A 16,099-nucleotide genomic window follows, 5' to 3' on the forward strand; every position below is an offset into this window, starting at 1 on the left:
TTTCCTGATTGGCTGACAGTGAACAGGGGGTCCTGGTTACTTCCACCATCCAGATTATGCTGGCCCCACCCCACCCTCCTGTTCTTCTTTACCTTCTAGCTGACAGTGGATAGAGACCTTCTTTCTTAATTGGGTTGGTCCAGCCTTACTTCTTGATTCTGCCTTTGTTATTGGCTGGCAGTTGGAAGAAACTTTGACCAAAGAAGTCCCATTCCGCCTCCCCCAACGCCCCATCTATGAATTTTGGCTCCTGGATTGGACGACTGGATCAAGAGGCCTATACCCCCTTGTTAACCTTAAAAATAAAACATTATTTTACCAGTGCAAATGGGTTATTCAGGAATAACAGAGAATTATGATTTGGGACATGCAAACTATGACAAAACCATAGGCAAGTCTGGCAAACAAAGGAGAGGACCGTTATTTTATGGAGAAGGAGGAGGAAGTTGGGAGGGGTTGTGTGTTTATTTTGAGAGAGAACCTGCGCCCCTGTGGTGCGGGGTGAGGGGCAGAAGGAGAGGGAGAGAGAACATCTTAAGCAGGCTCCTGGCCCAAGGCGGAGCCCGATGCGGAGCTTGATCTCACAATCTTGAGATCATCATCTGAGCAGAAACCAAGAGTCCCACCCTTCAGGGACTGAGCCACCCAGGCGCCCCTGGAGGGGTTGTTTTGAACCGGAGTCCATTGGAAAAAAAGCATGAGTCCAGGGTGATGGTGGTTTCTCATTGGCTGAGTTGCGGGTGTGTGTGTGTGTGTGTGTGTGTGTGTGTGTGTGTGTGTGTGTGTGTGTGTGTGTGTGTGTTTATTTCTTGTGGGAGATGCAACGTACATTCTTTTCCCCTTGGCGCGGGTAGTTGATCATTCTTTCCTGTTGAGGAGTCTTTCATTGGTCTTCCTGTCATTAACCTGGAGCGGTTCAGCGGGAGAGCTCCCCCTTCTGGCCTACCTTTCACACCCTCATTCTTGGCTTTTGAGCCCCGTTCTGAACTTTTGCATGCGTCTCCCTCCTAAGGATACCTTTTCTAAGTCCACTTTTCTCAAGCTTCCCTGCCAGAGGTGGGGAGTGGGGGAGTTGGCCTGCCCTGGCCATAATATGCGGCCCTGGAGGCCTCAGGGTTTGTATCTATGAGAGTTTTGCCTTCAGCTCGCCCATGGGTGCCCTCATTCAGCAGCAAGTGAACCAGCTGCTGTGTGCCGGGCACTGGGGGCACTCAGGAATGCAAAACACTGCTGAACCCGTCCTCCTTCGGAAGCTCCCTTTTCCTTTGCCGCCTGCCCCCCTCCCCCACCCCTTCCCGGTTCTTCCTGTATCTTTCAGCTCCCCTCCTTGCTCTTCTCCCCACCCTTGCCAGAGGCTGTCTCACCATCCCTAGCTCACTCTACTCTTCCTGTGCTGGCAAGGCCCTCATCACAGTTCCCAATTCCAGCTTCTTCCAGAAGCTCCAAGTTGCAGTTGTCCCATAGCTTCCTGGTCCCCCAATTCCTACACAGGCTATAGCCCTTCCGCAAACCTACCTCTTCTCCTGGATCCCAACCCTGGGGGGCCCCCCGCCCCAGGCCAGACACCTCCTGCCCCAGCCCATGTCCCCACAGGCCATCTCCTGAGCCTCCCTCCCCCAGCCTCCTCCCCGGGCTTCTAATCTCAGCTTCCCCCTTGAGTGTCCTCCACATGACAGACAGTGGGGGCATCTTCCAGACTCAGTCCTGACCATGCCTCTCTTCTGATCAAATCTCAAATGCCTTCAGCTGCTCCTAGACTAAAATCCTAACTCCTCCCCCTGGTCCACAAGGTCCCACATGAACGGACCCCCGCCTTCACGTTGCACCCTAACCCTCCCCTCACTAACCGTATCCAGATTCTCCACCACCGCTCCTTGCTGACCCTCACTATCACCCTGTTCCCAGCTCAGGGCCTCTGTTCTCCCTGTTCCTTCTCCCAGATTATTCCTGGCTGTCTCCTTATCCTTGAAGCCTCAGCTCGAAGCTCGAGTGTTACTTCCTCGGAGCCCCTTCTCTGATACCGTAGTCTATCAGCCTCCTCCCCTCTGCCTCTCTCCTCAAGTACCCTGTTATTTTCCTTCATGCTCTTCTCATTTGCCAGTAAAGATTCATTTGTTATTGATTACTTCGGGACGCTGGAGTGTAAGCAGGTCCATGACTGTTTTGTTCCCTGCAAATCTCAGGGCTTAACAAAACCTTGGCACATAGCAGATGCTCAGTCAACATTCCGTAAATCATGGAACGGAGTGTAGTCTTGATGGGAGGCCTCTTTGTGAAATGGTGTCTGGTGTGATTCTGTATACTCACCCAGGAGGACTTTCTAGCCAGGCTGCTTGGGTTCAAATCCTGGCTCTGCCCGTTACTAGCTGTGTGATCTTAGGCAAGTTGTATAACCTCTCTGCGCTTCAGTTTCTTCACAGTAAAACTGGGATAAATACAGTACCTTCCTCATAAGGTTGTTGTGAGGATGAAATGAGCTCACACAAGGGAGGCACTTCGGCCAGGGCTGAGGGCAGTGAGGTCTCAATGAGCATCACTGTTATCACGGGCTTCCTGTCATTGTGTCTTTTTGAGCCTGTCCCTCTGCTTTAGGTTGGGCTAGTGTGTCTTTGGGGGACCAAGAGCATCATCCCAAGGCGGGACCACATGTCCATGTCACTATTTGTGGCTAGGAGTGCTGCTGCATGCTGTGGAGTGTCTCGGGGACTCTGAGATTTATTTTATTTCTTTCAGCAAAAGCTTATTGAGTGTCTATTGTTTGCTGTTTGACATCAGTCCAAAAAAAAAAAAAAAAAAAAAAAAAAACCCGGGCAAAAATCCCTGCCCTCATGGAGCTCACCTTCTGTCAGAGGGATTCGGAAAACACACAAGGAACCCACAGATAAGAGCAATGACCCAGTACGGGAGAAAATAATGGGGACAGAGGTGCAGGGGGACCCCAGGTCGCAGTTTTTAATTCGGCTAGTCAAGGAGCTCACACTGGGAAGGCAACATTTGTGTAAAGACCTTGGAGGGAGAGAGGGAGCCATGCAGGTGTTGGGAGGAGAGCATTTCAAGAGGAGGGAAAGGGCACAGGCACAGGCCGGTCGGGAGGCTGTTTGCTGAGTCTGAGGCACTGCAGGGAGCCAGTGTGGCTGCAGCAGGAGGAGGGGAGGTCTGGGAGGCCCCAGACCCGGGTTGGGTTTGGGCACCAGCGTGCAGACTTTGTCTTCAAGAGTCAGGCGGAGCTAAGGGAGGGTTCAGCCAGGAGAGCCCAGACCCCAGGGGTTCACAGGCTCCCTCTGGCTCTGGGTGGGGGGCGGACTGCAGGGGGGCAGGGAAGGGAGCAGGGAGACGGGGGAGGGACTGGGGAGGAGGCTGCTGTGATGTCCAGGCAGGAAGGGATGGAGGTGGGAGCAGAGGAGGGAGAGATGCTTGGTTTCCAGATGTGATTTTAAGATCCCAGATGAGGACAGTCAGGCAAATTTCTTGAGGGTGGTTGACCTTTCCACATCTGGACGAAGCTGGGAGAGGAGCAGAACGCAGGAGACCGGTCTGAGGCCAGACCTTATCCCTGGCTCCTTGACCCACTGCCTGCTCCTGTACCAGCTTGAGAAGGAGGGAGAAGCAAGGTTCCTGCCTGCCCTGCCCCTCTCTTCAATCTTTCCGGGGCCTGGAGATGGCCGGGACAGATGACCTGACCAGGAGGCGAAGGGCATTGCTGAATCCACTATCTTATCGGAGAATCCAAACACAAACCAGAAGTCACGGTCACAATGAGTTCTCGCACTCAGCAAACACTCCCTGGGCTGGGTGCTACAGGGCACACAGTAGCGACTGAGACATCCTGGATCCCGTCCTCAGGCGTCCAGGGGGGCGATGAGACGTCATCACATGGTGACCGCCCAGAGTGGCCAGGCTCGTGATGGAGGAATTATGGGTCAGAGGGGTCAGGGCAGGGATAGGGAAGCCTAGGGGCCTCTGGGAGCCCAGGGGAGGTACCTGACCCAGCTGGTACGTGGTCCAAGAAGGTTCCCTGGAGAGAGGGACATCTGTGCGAGAGCATGAAAGATGAGTAGCTGAGTGTGGGGAGGGAGCGGGGCGAGTATTTATTTCAGGCAGAGGAAGCTTCACGGGCTGAGATCTTGAAATGATGATTTTGATAAACAGAAGGGCTGCGTGGGCTTCATCCCAAAGCATGATGGGGGAAGGCACGGGGGAAGGAGGCACAGCCAGGGATCTGATCCCATCAGGCCTTGTAGGGCGCTGAGTCCCTAAAAGTGTGTGGTCATGATTCTAGGAGACTCTTGCTCAGATTCCTCTTAAAACCCGCTCAGTATTCACCAGCCATTTAGAAGTCTGTCCTCTGCCCTCTCTTTCTCAGGAAAAAGAAAAATCCAATTCTGACCGTTAGTTTTTTTTTTCTTTTTAAGGTTTTATTTATTCATTTGAGAGAGAGAAAGAGAGAGCACGAGCAGGGCGGGGCGGGGCGGGGGGGGGGGGGGGGGGGGGGGGGGGGGGGAAGCGGGCCCCCCGGGGGTTTGATCCCAGGACCTTGAGATCATGACCTGAGCAGAAGGCAGATGCTTAACCGACTGAGCCAATCGGGTGGCCCTGTGACAGTGTTTTTGAATAGAAAATAAAGAGATCACAGAATAGCCCTCTGGTCATTCCTTAAGCCTCTGGGTATCCTCCAAACGTCCCCCCCGTTCCAGACCGCCTCAAGACTCAAAAATGGGGCCCATCCTGCCTGGGAAGCTCTGAGGAGGGCGCACATCACTGCTGTGTTCCCGCCCAACGCGCACGACCTGAATCTGATCATGAGCCGCCAGCCGAGCCAAACTGAGGGGAATTCTGCAACACAAGTGACTGATACTTTTCCAAAATTTCAAGGTCATGAAAGAGAAGGAGAGTAAAGAAATGTCACAGATTGGAGGAGACCAAGGAGACATGACGGCTAAGGGCAAAGTGTGATCCCAGACCAAGAAAAGGACACGAGACGGAAATGGGAAGTTCCAATACATTCTCCAGATTAGTTCCTAATGTCCTCTCGATGTGAACGTCCTGGATTTGACCACTGGACCGCGGTTACGTAAGAGAGTGTCCTTATCCACGGGAGACCCATGCCGACATGTTCGTGGAGAAACAAGCCTCCCATCTCCAACTCACTCTCAAGTGGGTCAGCCTGAGCTTTAAAAAAAGAAGAATCTATTCTCTCTCTCAACTCTCTAGAAACCACAAATTGGGAAAATCATTCAATTTAGCTGAAGGTCAGGCAGGTCTTTGTTTTACTACCCCTATAACTTGTGGGTCTGAAATATTTAAAATAAACCATTGAAAATTAACATAATAAAACTAAGAAATGAAAAAAACAGGTGGGGGGGGACCACAGATGGGGCAGAGAGTAGAGGACAGTCCCTGATTTTGACAGAGGTCTCCACATATGGAAGGTCGGCCCCCTGCTGCCAGTGATGGTGTCTCGGTCTCCCCGCTGTGACTTAGGCTGTGGAGTTCCCGAATCTGTGCAGACACAACCCTGTATTTGCCCCAGGCTCTGGATGCTTGCAGGGGTAGAGGCCTAGTGGGCAAGGTGGAAGAGCTAGAGAGAGCCAGAGGCACCCAAGGAGCTCCCAATGACAGACTTCCCGAGGGCCTGCCCCATGCTCCAGGTTTGTTCGTGAATATTCCGCATCGGACAGTGTCTACTGACCATGTACAGTGTGTCTAGGGCACCGGTCCGGGTGCTGTGCATATACAGCAGCAAACACAACCAAGTCTCAGTCTTCCCTCTAGTGCGACAAGGTTGACACCAAACGAATGAAAATAAAATACAGTGTCAGGTTGGGACAAGGGTTGTAGGGGATGGGGCCTGATGGGGGTACAATAGTAGAAGTGAGGACTCTCTGAAGAGATGACATTTGAACTGAGACCTCACAGCGAGAAAGAGCCATGTGGGTATCTAAAGAAGAGAGCACCAGGCAGAGGAACTGCAAGTGCAAAGGCCCTGGGGCAGGAATGACCTTGACCTGTAGGAAGTACAGCAAGAAGGCCAGTGTCAGTGGAACTGTAGTAGAGACTGAGCCAGGAGAGGTGAGCCAGGGCTAGGTCTTGCAGGAATGATTTTGGAGTCTATTCTGAGGGAGAAGGGATGCCTCTGGACGGTCGTGAGCAGGGGAGTGACGAGACACACGGTGTTTGACATGTGCAGCTCAGAGAGATGAGTGGACTCGTTGTAAGGGCAGACTCATTGTCGGTGTGACTTCATCCCACCTGCCTCCTCTCTGGGGGTCTCTTGTAGCAGTCTGGGATGACCAGCTGGGTGGCTGTGGGGAGGAGCTTGGGCTGCTCAGCAGCTTAGCCTTTCCCAGGTGACCTGCCCCAGGAGAGAAGGACGTCGCCCCGGCAATTATCTTATCAGACACGTCCAACCTGTGCGGCCCATGCAGGAGATATCAAGAACCTGCCATTCCGGCAGTCCAGCCCCTCGCTGCTACCCACAGAGGTCCCTGCCTGGGGGACCTCAAACCTGGCACCAATACCAAGATTGAGCTAGGAGCCTTGGACCCATCTTTTCCCCTACTTTGCACCTTCCTTTCCCCATCCGGGCAGGGTGGGGTGGAGACAGGAACCACAGAGCTGTGATGGCTACAGCTGGAGGCGTGGGGCACCTCTGGGACCCTCCCTGAACCCCTCCAAACCTCGGTTTCCCCCTGTGCACAACGGGAATGATAGTGCTGCCCACATGGGGGTTTGTTGTGGGGACCCCGGAGGTCACATGTGTTCAGTGCCCGGCGCATACTTGCCACGGCTGCTGTGAGGTCTGAGTTCTTTTGTCAGTGGCCCCCATGGGAGAGCCAGCCTCTGAGGTCAGACCTGGGCTGGAATCCTCTTCCCGACACTTCGTCATCGCAACTTTATTTTTTTTAATAAATATTTTATTTATTTATTTGAGAGAGAGAGAGAGAGGGAGTGAGCACGAGCAGGGGTGAGGAGGGGCAGAGGGAGAAGGAGAGAAGCAGACTCCCCACTGAGCAGGGAGCCCGACATGGGACTCGACCCCAGGACCCTGGGATCATGACCTGAGCCGAAGGCAGATGCTCAACTGACTGGGCCACCCAGGCGCCCCATCATCGCAGCTTTAGAGCAAGTCCTTGATCTCTCTGTGCCTCGGTTTCCTCATCTGTACAATGGGGGCTAATGAGAGACCATAACTTTCTAAAGGGCTGTTGTGAGGAGCTAAGGAAACACTCACACAAAGCTCCCTGGGCAGACCCGGGACACAGGAAGTCCTCCCTAAACAAAAGCTGTTATGACCACTATTGTGAGCACCCTCCCGCTCCAGGAGTCGGACATGGGCAATGTGGCCCGGAAGAGGACACCGCAGCCCAGCTACCCGGTTCTGAGTCCCGACTCTTTCCCATCGTAGCTTGGGGACAATAGTCGAGTGATTTAGCCTCCCCGCACCTCAGTTTCCCCATCACTATGGTAGGGGGAGGTAAGAATGGTCCTCGCCTCAAAGGGTTGTTGGGAGGTTCCATTAGTTAATACAGGTAAGCCCCCAGCCCAGTGCTTGGCACATAATGAGCACCATATGGTTTGCTCTTCTTGTTGTTGTTGTTGTTACTATGGACCTACTCAGTGGTCCCCTGATCTCAGTGGCAGGTGGAGATGGGTCTGGGCAGGTTGGGGCAGCCCAGTAGGTAATGCCTGAGCTGCTTAGGCCTGGAGGTCACCCCAAGGAGCCCCGCAATCAGCTCTAATCGGGCCAGTCTTGCTCCACCCCTCCCTCCCTGGGTATATCAGGGCTGGTCCAGACCCTAGGCTCTGTCTTGGCAAAGGAGGGTGGCTGCACCGGGCACCATGGGGAAGGCAGTGAGTGGGGCCCCGAGTCAGGGGTTGGGGGGATGGAGGCTGGAGGGGTGTGGGATCTGATGCCTCCCCCCTCCTCCCATCCCCAGGAGAATTACGAGATGTATTCGGTAGAGCTGGGTCCTGGCCCTGGTGGGGACATGGCCGCCAAGATGAGCAAGAAGAAGGCGGACAAGGGAGGAGGCAAGAAGAAGGAGAAGCTGGAGAACATGAAGAAGGAGATGGAGATTGTGAGCATGGGGCTGGGGGGCCGGGCGGGGGGCAGGAGCGTGGCTGGTGAGAGCCGGACAGTGAGTGTCCTGCCCCCCCCCCCCCCAGAACGACCACCAGCTGTCCGTGGCCGAGCTGGAACAGAAGTACCGGACCAGTGCGACCAAGGTGAGCTGGGCGCAGAGGGAGGGGTGCGTGCAGAGCAAGGGGGGGAGAGAAAAGGGGAGAAATGCATTAGAAAGGGCCAAACAGAGGAGTTGGGGGGGGAGAGTGACCGAGTAGGAGAAGCAGATAAAAAGAGGCAGAGAGACGGAGACAGACAGAGACAAAGCGGTAAGAGAGAAACAGAGCAGAGACCACAGGGAGAGAGAGCCAGGCAGAAAGATGAGAGAGACACACGGGAGGTGGGTGGGGGGGGGGAGGACAGAGGCGAGGACGGACACAGAAGTGAAGAGGAACAACACAGACGGGGCGGGGTGGGGGGAGGAGACAGAAGAGCTACCCCGGCGAGCGCCCGCCCCATCCCCAGGGCCTGTCTGCCGGCCTGGCCGCCGAGCTGCTGCTGCGGGACGGACCCAACGCTCTGCGGCCGCCGCGTGGCACCCCCGAGTACGTCAAGTTCGCCCGGCAGCTGGCAGGTGGGCTGCAGTGCCTCATGTGGGTGGCTGCTGCCATCTGCCTCATTGCCTTTGGCATCCAGGCCAGCGAGGGTGACCTCACCACCGACGACAATGTGAGTGGCAGATGCTGCCGGCGGGTATGGGACACAGGGACCATGGCCAGGGGGGCGGGTAGAGGACATGGAGCATGGACTCAGGACGCGAGGGCCACAGGATGGGGATGCGGAGACTTGGAAATGCAGTCAAGACATGGGGTCATGCGGGGATGAAGGCCACTGGGATGTGGGGCAGCCCCAGTGACACAGGTCCCAGGGGACCTGGAGAATGGGTCTCCGGTATGGAGGACATGGGTGGGGGTACAAGGACGTGGAAACGCGATCCTTAAGATAGGAGACCAGGAGGGCGCCTGGGTGGCTCAGTTGATTAAGCGACTGCCTTCGGCTCAGGTCATGATCCTGGAGTCCCGGGATCGAGTCCCACATCGGGCTCCCTGCTCAGCAGGGAGTCTCCTTCTCCCTCTGACCCTCTTCCCTCTCGTGCTCTCTATCTCTCATTCTCTCTCTCAAATAAATAAATAAAATCTTAAAAAAAAAAAGATAGGAGACCAGGAAACAGAGGGCATGGGACAGACCAAGGGCACAGGGGACATGGGACTCAGACATGGGACGCAAGGGCATAGGGACACAGTGCCAAGAAACAGAACCCAGACAAGGAGGCAGAGACAGAGACAGAGAATATCGAGATGCCAGACAAGAGGTCAGAACAAGGGACATGGGGACTTAGGGACATGTGGCGTTGGACAGGGGTTTGAAAGCCACAGGACATGTGACACAGGATGGGGACTTAGAGGTACACAGACGTGGGGAGACACTGGACATAGGGACTTGGAAATTGGCACATGATCATGGAGCCCCCAGAGTATGCACACAAACATGTGGCTCTCTAGCAGAGCAGGGAAAACCCCAGGGGTGAGCCCAAGAACACCAGGGGACAGGGAGCAGGCGGGGGGGGTGGCTGTGCAGGGATCTTCCAGCCTCTTCTAATCCACCCCCTTCCCACCTCCACCCAGCTGTACCTGGCCCTGGCCCTCATTGCTGTGGTCGTGGTCACCGGCTGCTTTGGCTACTACCAGGAGTTTAAGAGCACCAACATCATTGCCAGCTTCAAGAACCTGGTGCCCCAGGTGGGTCCTGCAGCCCGGTCACTTCAGGTCCGGGTCTGCACCCCTGGGGGGCGGCGGCGCACAGGGAGGCTCCTGGGTCTGTGTGGGCTCTCCCTCCAGGCCCAAGCTGCTCTGCACCCGTGGCCTCCGGCTCGCCCCTTAGGTTCTCAACCCTTCCCCTTTGCCCCTCCCCACGTTCCCCTGCACTTGGCGACCTCCACTGCCGCCCCCCACCCCCCCGCCGCCGCACAGCAAGCAACTGTGATCCGGGATGGGGACAAGTTCCAGATCAACGCGGACCAGCTTGTGGTGGGCGACCTGGTGGAGATGAAAGGCGGGGACCGAGTGCCAGCCGACATCAGGATCCTCCAGGCGCAGGGCTGCAAGGTGGACAACTCGTCGCTGACTGGAGAGTCTGAGCCGCAGACCCGCTCGCCCGAGTGTACCCACGAGAGCCCCCTGGAGACCCGCAATATCGCCTTCTTCTCCACCATGTGCCTTGAGGGTCTGTGAGGCCCCTGCCCGCCCACCCCCCCGCCCCAAGCCAACCCCGCTGCCTGCCCTGCCCCTCTTCGGCCCGTACTGAGCTCCACCGCCGCACCCCCTTCGGTTCCGGCGGCGGGCACACCCCCACTGCCGCCCACCCGCCCGGCCCTGAGGTGCCCTGTTGGCCCCGCTGCAGGCACAGCCCAAGGCCTGGTGGTGAACACAGGTGACCGCACCATCATCGGGCGCATCGCGTCCCTGGCGTCGGGAGTAGAGAACGAGAAGACACCCATCGCTATTGAAATCGAACATTTTGTGGACATCATCGCAGGCCTGGCCATCCTCTTCGGCGCTACATTTTTTGTGGTGGCCATGTGCATTGGCTACACCTTCCTGCGGGCCATGGTCTTCTTCATGGCCATTGTGGTAGCCTATGTGCCTGAGGGGCTGCTGGCCACTGTCACGGTGAGTGGGGGAGACGGAAGAGAGGTGCAGAGAGCCGGGAGGCTCGTCCATCTGTCTGTTCATTCCCCCAGGATTGCCTCCATCATCTCTGGCCGTCTGCACCCACTCACCTCCCCCCCACGCACCTTCCCTCAGCCATCCTCCCTACCCCCAGCCCTCCACCTGTCCATCCGTTCAGCAGCCACTCACCGAGGCCGCTCTGGGCCACACCCTGTACTGAACGCTGAGGACTCACAGGTGAACAGGCCGCATCCTTGACCGGAGGAGGCTGAGGTCCAGCGTGGGCAGCCCTCAGGAGTCAGCACCCAGGGCAAGGCCCGCCCCAGGGGGTGTTCAGAGGACGTTTGTTTTCTCGGTGTGGTTGTGTTGTTGAGAGAACTCACAGAACCTCAGCTCGGGCAGCTTAGTGAGGGGCCTGGCTATGTTCCTCTGGGCCGACTGGGGAGGCATCCCAGGTGGCAAGCACAGGCTGAGGAAAACATTGAGGCGAGAAAAGCATGGGTTTTGTGGAGGGATGCTGTGTACCTAGTACCGTGGCTGGGGTCAAGGCTCCCTGCGCTTCTCACCCCTCCTGGCAGGTCTGCTTGTCCCTGACAGCCAAGCGGCTGGCCAGCAAGAACTGTGTCGTCAAGAACCTGGAAGCGGTGGAGACACTGGGCTCCACATCAGTGATCTGCTCTGACAAGACAGGGACCCTCACTCAGAACCGCATGACTGTGTCCCATCTCTGGTTCGACAACCATATCCACACGGCGGACACTACGGAGGACCAGTCAGGTGTGGCGGTGGGAGGAGACGGGGCTTGGGGCAGGATCTGGTAGATGGTAGACTAGGAAGGGAGCTCTGAGGTGACTGAAAGCAGCCTGGGGAGGGCTCTGCATGAATGGAGAAGGGGCTCCTTTCCGAAAGGGGAGAGGGTCTATGAAGCTGCAGCTCTGCGAAGCGGCTTGGTATCGGGGGTCCTAGGAAACTCAATACTGCGTCTGGAGAGAAGGCTCCGTCCAGGGGTATGAGGAGGGTTTGGGTCCCACCCAGGTCTGGGAGGGGACCCTGTCCTGAATCTAGAGGGAGGGGCTCGGTTCTGGTATGGGAGAGAGCTGCTCCGGGCCTGGGGCCCCGCGCGGAGCCCCCTCTCGGCCCCAGCCTGGACGCCTGGCTTCCAGGGCAGACGTTTGACCAGTCTTCGGAGACCTGGCGGGCGCTATGCCGCGTGCTCACCCTGTGCAACCGCGCTGCCTTCAAGTCCGGCCAGGACGCGGTGCCCGTGCCCAAGGTGAGACCCCGGGGGACTCCGGGGGAGCCTGGGAGCCTGGTGCGGACAGGTTCGCCCCTGACACCGGCCCCCGCTTCCAGCGCATAGTGATCGGGGACGCGTCCGAGACGGCGCTGCTCAAGTTCTCGGAGCTGACTCTGGGCAACGCCATGGGCTACCGCGAACGCTTCCCCAAAGTCTGCGAGATCCCCTTCAACTCCACCAACAAGTTCCAGGTGTGCGCTCGCCGGGCCCGGCCCCGCCCACGGCCTCCCCCGCCCACTTCGGGCCCCACCCCCACACGCAGCGCTGGCCTATCGCGGGGCTTCTCAGTTTCCGCCCTCTCCAAGCCAAACCCCACCCACATCTCCCGCCCCGCCCACAGCCGCTGCCCACCTACCGGCAGGCCACACCCACACCCTCTTAGCCGGCGGCTCACCGCCGGCTCTTAAGCTTCCGTGGGTTAGCTCGCAATCCAAATCCTGCCCCAGCCCAACTCCGACCCTAATTCTGTCCATTCCCGGCGCCCAGGCTCCTTACTGCGCCCCTTAACCCTCAGCCCCCACCAAGGACTTGCTCAGCACGCAAGCCCCTCACCCCCAGCCAGTACCCTCCCAAAGCTCTACCCGCGGCGCCTTCGAGCCGTCAGCCCCGCCCTTCTCCCAGGCCCCGCCCCCTTGCCCGCCTCCTAGACGCCGTCCGCCTCCTCGCCCGCAGCTGTCCATCCACACGCTGGAGGACCCGCGGGACCCCCGGCACGTGCTGGTGATGAAGGGCGCCCCCGAGCGCGTGCTGGAACGCTGTAGCTCCATCCTCATCAAGGGCCAGGAGCTGCCGCTGGACGAGCAATGGCGTGAGGCCTTCCAGACTGCCTACCTTAGCCTGGGAGGCCTGGGTGAACGCGTGCTTGGTGAGCGCCCCCACCCTCCGCCCGGGCTCGGTGAGCCCCCACAGTAGATGGTGAACCTGTGGGCGAGGAGGAGCTAGCACAGACCCCGCCCAGCCTTCCCGGCCCAGCCTTCACCATCACCTTTCCCATCCCCCGCTGACGGCTAACCTGCCCCAGTGCACACACTCACCTTTGACTTTCCCTGTCTCAGTCCTGACCCCTGTCCAGCCTCAGTTTCTACCTTGACCCAGCCCCTCCCCACCTGTCCTCCCTGAGACCTTCCCTATCCTGGCCTGACATCTGTAGATTTTTCCCAGCTCCTGCCCCAACGTTGACCTGCCATCGCTTTTACTTCCACCTTTCAGTGTCCTCCTCTTGACCCTTTGACCTTCCCCAGTCCCTGCCTCAACTCAAGACTTCCCAATCCTTGTCCTGACCTCTGACCTCCCTGAACATTTTGTCCTGACTCCTAAACTTCCCTAACCCCTGCCTCAACCCTGGGAGGCACAAACCTGTGGCTCAATTCTGGATCTTTCGTCTGGCAAGAAATATCCCCTCTCTAGACCTCAGTTTCCCTGTCTGCAACACGAGCATGCTAACAGCCTCACATCATGTGAAGGATTCAGCACAGGGTCAGGCATCCACAGGTGCTTGGTGTGAGGGGCCTGGTTATGTCACTCATCACCTGGCCTTGCTAGGCGAGGGTCTGCCCAGCCCTCCTCTCTGACTTCCCCGTTTTCTGGTCAGGTTTCTGCCAGCTGTACCTGAGTGAGAAGGACTACCCGCCTGGCTATGCCTTCGACGTGGAGGCCATGAACTTTCCAAGTAGTGGCCTGTGCTTTGCGGGACTTGTATCCATGATAGACCCGCCCCGGGCCACCGTCCCCGATGCTGTGCTCAAGTGCCGCACGGCAGGCATCCGGGTATGCAACCAGGGAGAGGAGCAGGCAGGGGTGAGAACAGAGGACAGCAGTATTTGGGGGTGAGGAACCCTGTGACAGAGAACTCCCTGAAAGTGGTTTGAACCAAAAAAGGAAATCTATCGATTCATGAAATGGAAAAGTTCTGGGGACTGAAGCGTCAGGTATAGCTGCATCTAGGAGCTGAGTGTCATTAAGAATTTGCCTTTCTCCATGTCTCGTTTCTACTTTTCTCTCTGATGGCTTTATTCTCAAGGGACTCGACCAGTGCCTTTATTTTGGTCGAGAAAGATGACCACCCTCAGAAGCTCCAACCTACATCCCACCTGTTTAGCCACCCCACAGAAAAAAAGAGTGCCTCTTCTGCTGTTGTCCCAGATTGGGTCACATGTTCCTCTCTGAACCAGTCATGTGGCTGGGGGGGGGTACCTTGGTTGACCAGGTCTGGGCTTACTTGCTCATTCTTGGCCAGAGACCTCACTTCAACCCTGGTTCCTGAAGACAGATCGAGAGTTGGGGAGCCAAGGCTGGGCAAACAACACCCACGTCCTCCCCGTGGTCTCTAAGGCCTGTGAGAGCTGGGCTCTGAGCTTATTCCTTAGCCCCCCACCTGTCGTTTGTTTACTGCTCCGCGGTCATGCTGGCCTCCCCGCTGCTCCGCCAACAGTTCAGGCATGTTCGCACCTCAGGGTCTTCACATTGGCTGTTCCCGCTGCCAGGAACACTCTTCCCTCCGTTTTTCATGTGGCCAACTCTCTCGCCTCTTTCAGACCTCTGCTCAGATGTCACCTTCTCAATGAAACTTTCCCCGGGCACACTTAAAATCGACACCTCTTTTTCCAGCTGACATTTGCCATCCCCTTTACTCAGCTTAATTTTCCTCTCTCCTAAAGGGCTGTATCATTTGTCCCCTTAGTTTGTGTCTCTTCTCTCTCCTGCACTAGAGGGTTGGCTCCACGAGACCAGAGATTTTAGTCTGTTTTGTCCCTGACATTCAGTGGATGAATAAGCGAATGGGTCTATCAGTAGATGGCCAGCAGGGAGGATGGGGAGAGTGGGCTGCACTGAAGGCATCAAGGGTCTGATGGTCCCCTTCCCAACAGGTGATCATGGTGACAGGTGACCACCCCATCACGGCCAAGGCCATTGCGGCCAGTGTGGGTATCATTTCGGAAGGCAGCGAGACGGTGGAGGACATTGCCGCCCGCCTCCGTGTACCTGTGGACCAAGTCAATAGGAAGTAAGCCCCTGCTGCCCTCGCCGTGGTTCTTCCCACAGCCCGCGCATACTGAGGCCCTGGTGATCCCCCTCCCCCCGCCAGGGATGCCCGTGCCTGCGTCATCAATGGCATGCAGCTGAAGGACATGGACCCGTCAGAGCTGGTCGAGGCCTTGCGTACTCACCCTGAGATGGTGTTTGCTCGTACCAGTCCCCAGCAGAAGCTGGTGATTGTGGAGAGCTGCCAGCGACTGGTATGACTCTGCTGAGGGAGGCGGGCCAGTGGGCTGGGCTGGCCCGGGGGTGGGCCTCCCCCTGATCACCCTGCCCCCCCACCCCCCTCCCCCGGCAGGGGGCCATTGTGGCTGTGACGGGGGATGGTGTCAACGACTCCCCAGCCCTGAAGAAGGCCGACATCGGCGTGGCCATGGGCATTGCCGGCTCGGACGCCGCCAAAAACGCGGCGGACATGATCCTGCTGGATGACAACTTTGCCTCCATTGTGACAGGCGTGGAGCAGGGTCCGAGCCGGGGCAGAGACTGGGCGGAGGGGGGGGCGCGGTGATGGCGTGGGCACAGGAGGAAGTGGGCAGCGAGGAGGCTGAGGCTGTCCCCACACCCCCCACCCCAGGCCGGCTGATCTTTGATAACCTGAAAAAGTCCATCGCCTACACTCTGACCAAGAACATCCCCGAGCTGACGCCATACCTCATCTACATCACTGTCAGCGTGCCCCTGCCCCTCGGCTGCATCACCATCCTCTTCATAGAGCTCTGCACTGACATCGTGAGTCTCCAGCCCCGCCGGCAGCTGTGATGGACGGGCCTGCAGATGCTCTTGGACACAGGGTGCAAGGGCAGCCAGACGGGGACGCACAGGCGGGCAGGCGGGTGGTCCCAGGCGGAAGTACAGACGTGGCCGCACAGGTGGACACTCAGGTCGGCTTAGACCTGCGGACTCAGATAAGGACCCTCAGACTCAGACACACACACACACACACACACACACACACACACACACACACACACA

At 57.5% G+C, this 16,099-nt stretch overlaps 1 protein-coding gene across 2 annotated transcripts in view; it reads left to right on the forward strand.

Annotated features, from left to right (window-relative positions):
• The window catches only part of ATP4A (ATPase H+/K+ transporting subunit alpha), a 71,754-nt gene that overhangs the window by 52,248 nt on the left and 3,407 nt on the right, over positions 1–16,099 (forward strand). The window contains exons 2-16 of one of the 2 annotated variants that reach the window (XM_073885191.1): positions 7,938–8,078; positions 8,167–8,226; positions 8,588–8,791; positions 9,748–9,861; positions 10,093–10,345; positions 10,523–10,791; positions 11,370–11,568; positions 11,955–12,064; positions 12,145–12,279; positions 12,761–12,953; positions 13,680–13,855; positions 14,956–15,092; positions 15,174–15,324; positions 15,423–15,591; positions 15,702–15,856. In XM_073885191.1, coding sequence (XP_073741292.1) covers positions 7,950–8,078; positions 8,167–8,226; positions 8,588–8,791; positions 9,748–9,861; positions 10,093–10,345; positions 10,523–10,791; positions 11,370–11,568; positions 11,955–12,064; positions 12,145–12,279; positions 12,761–12,953; positions 13,680–13,855; positions 14,956–15,092; positions 15,174–15,324; positions 15,423–15,591; positions 15,702–15,856 — 2,454 coding nt within the window. In that variant the 5' untranslated portion in view covers positions 7,938–7,949. The remainder of the gene's footprint in view (positions 1–7,937; positions 8,079–8,166; positions 8,227–8,587; positions 8,792–9,747; positions 9,862–10,092; positions 10,346–10,522; positions 10,792–11,369; positions 11,569–11,954; positions 12,065–12,144; positions 12,280–12,760; positions 12,954–13,679; positions 13,856–14,955; positions 15,093–15,173; positions 15,325–15,422; positions 15,592–15,701; positions 15,857–16,099) is intronic. The other variant, XM_073885192.1, reaches the window with a different exon arrangement.

The sequence above is a fragment of the Callorhinus ursinus genome, unplaced genomic scaffold, assembly GCF_003265705.2.
Source record: "Callorhinus ursinus isolate GAN/ISIS: 27379988/994484 unplaced genomic scaffold, GSC_fseal_2.0 scaffold61, whole genome shotgun sequence".
In the NCBI taxonomy this organism is placed as follows: Eukaryota; Metazoa; Chordata; class Mammalia; order Carnivora; family Otariidae; genus Callorhinus; species Callorhinus ursinus.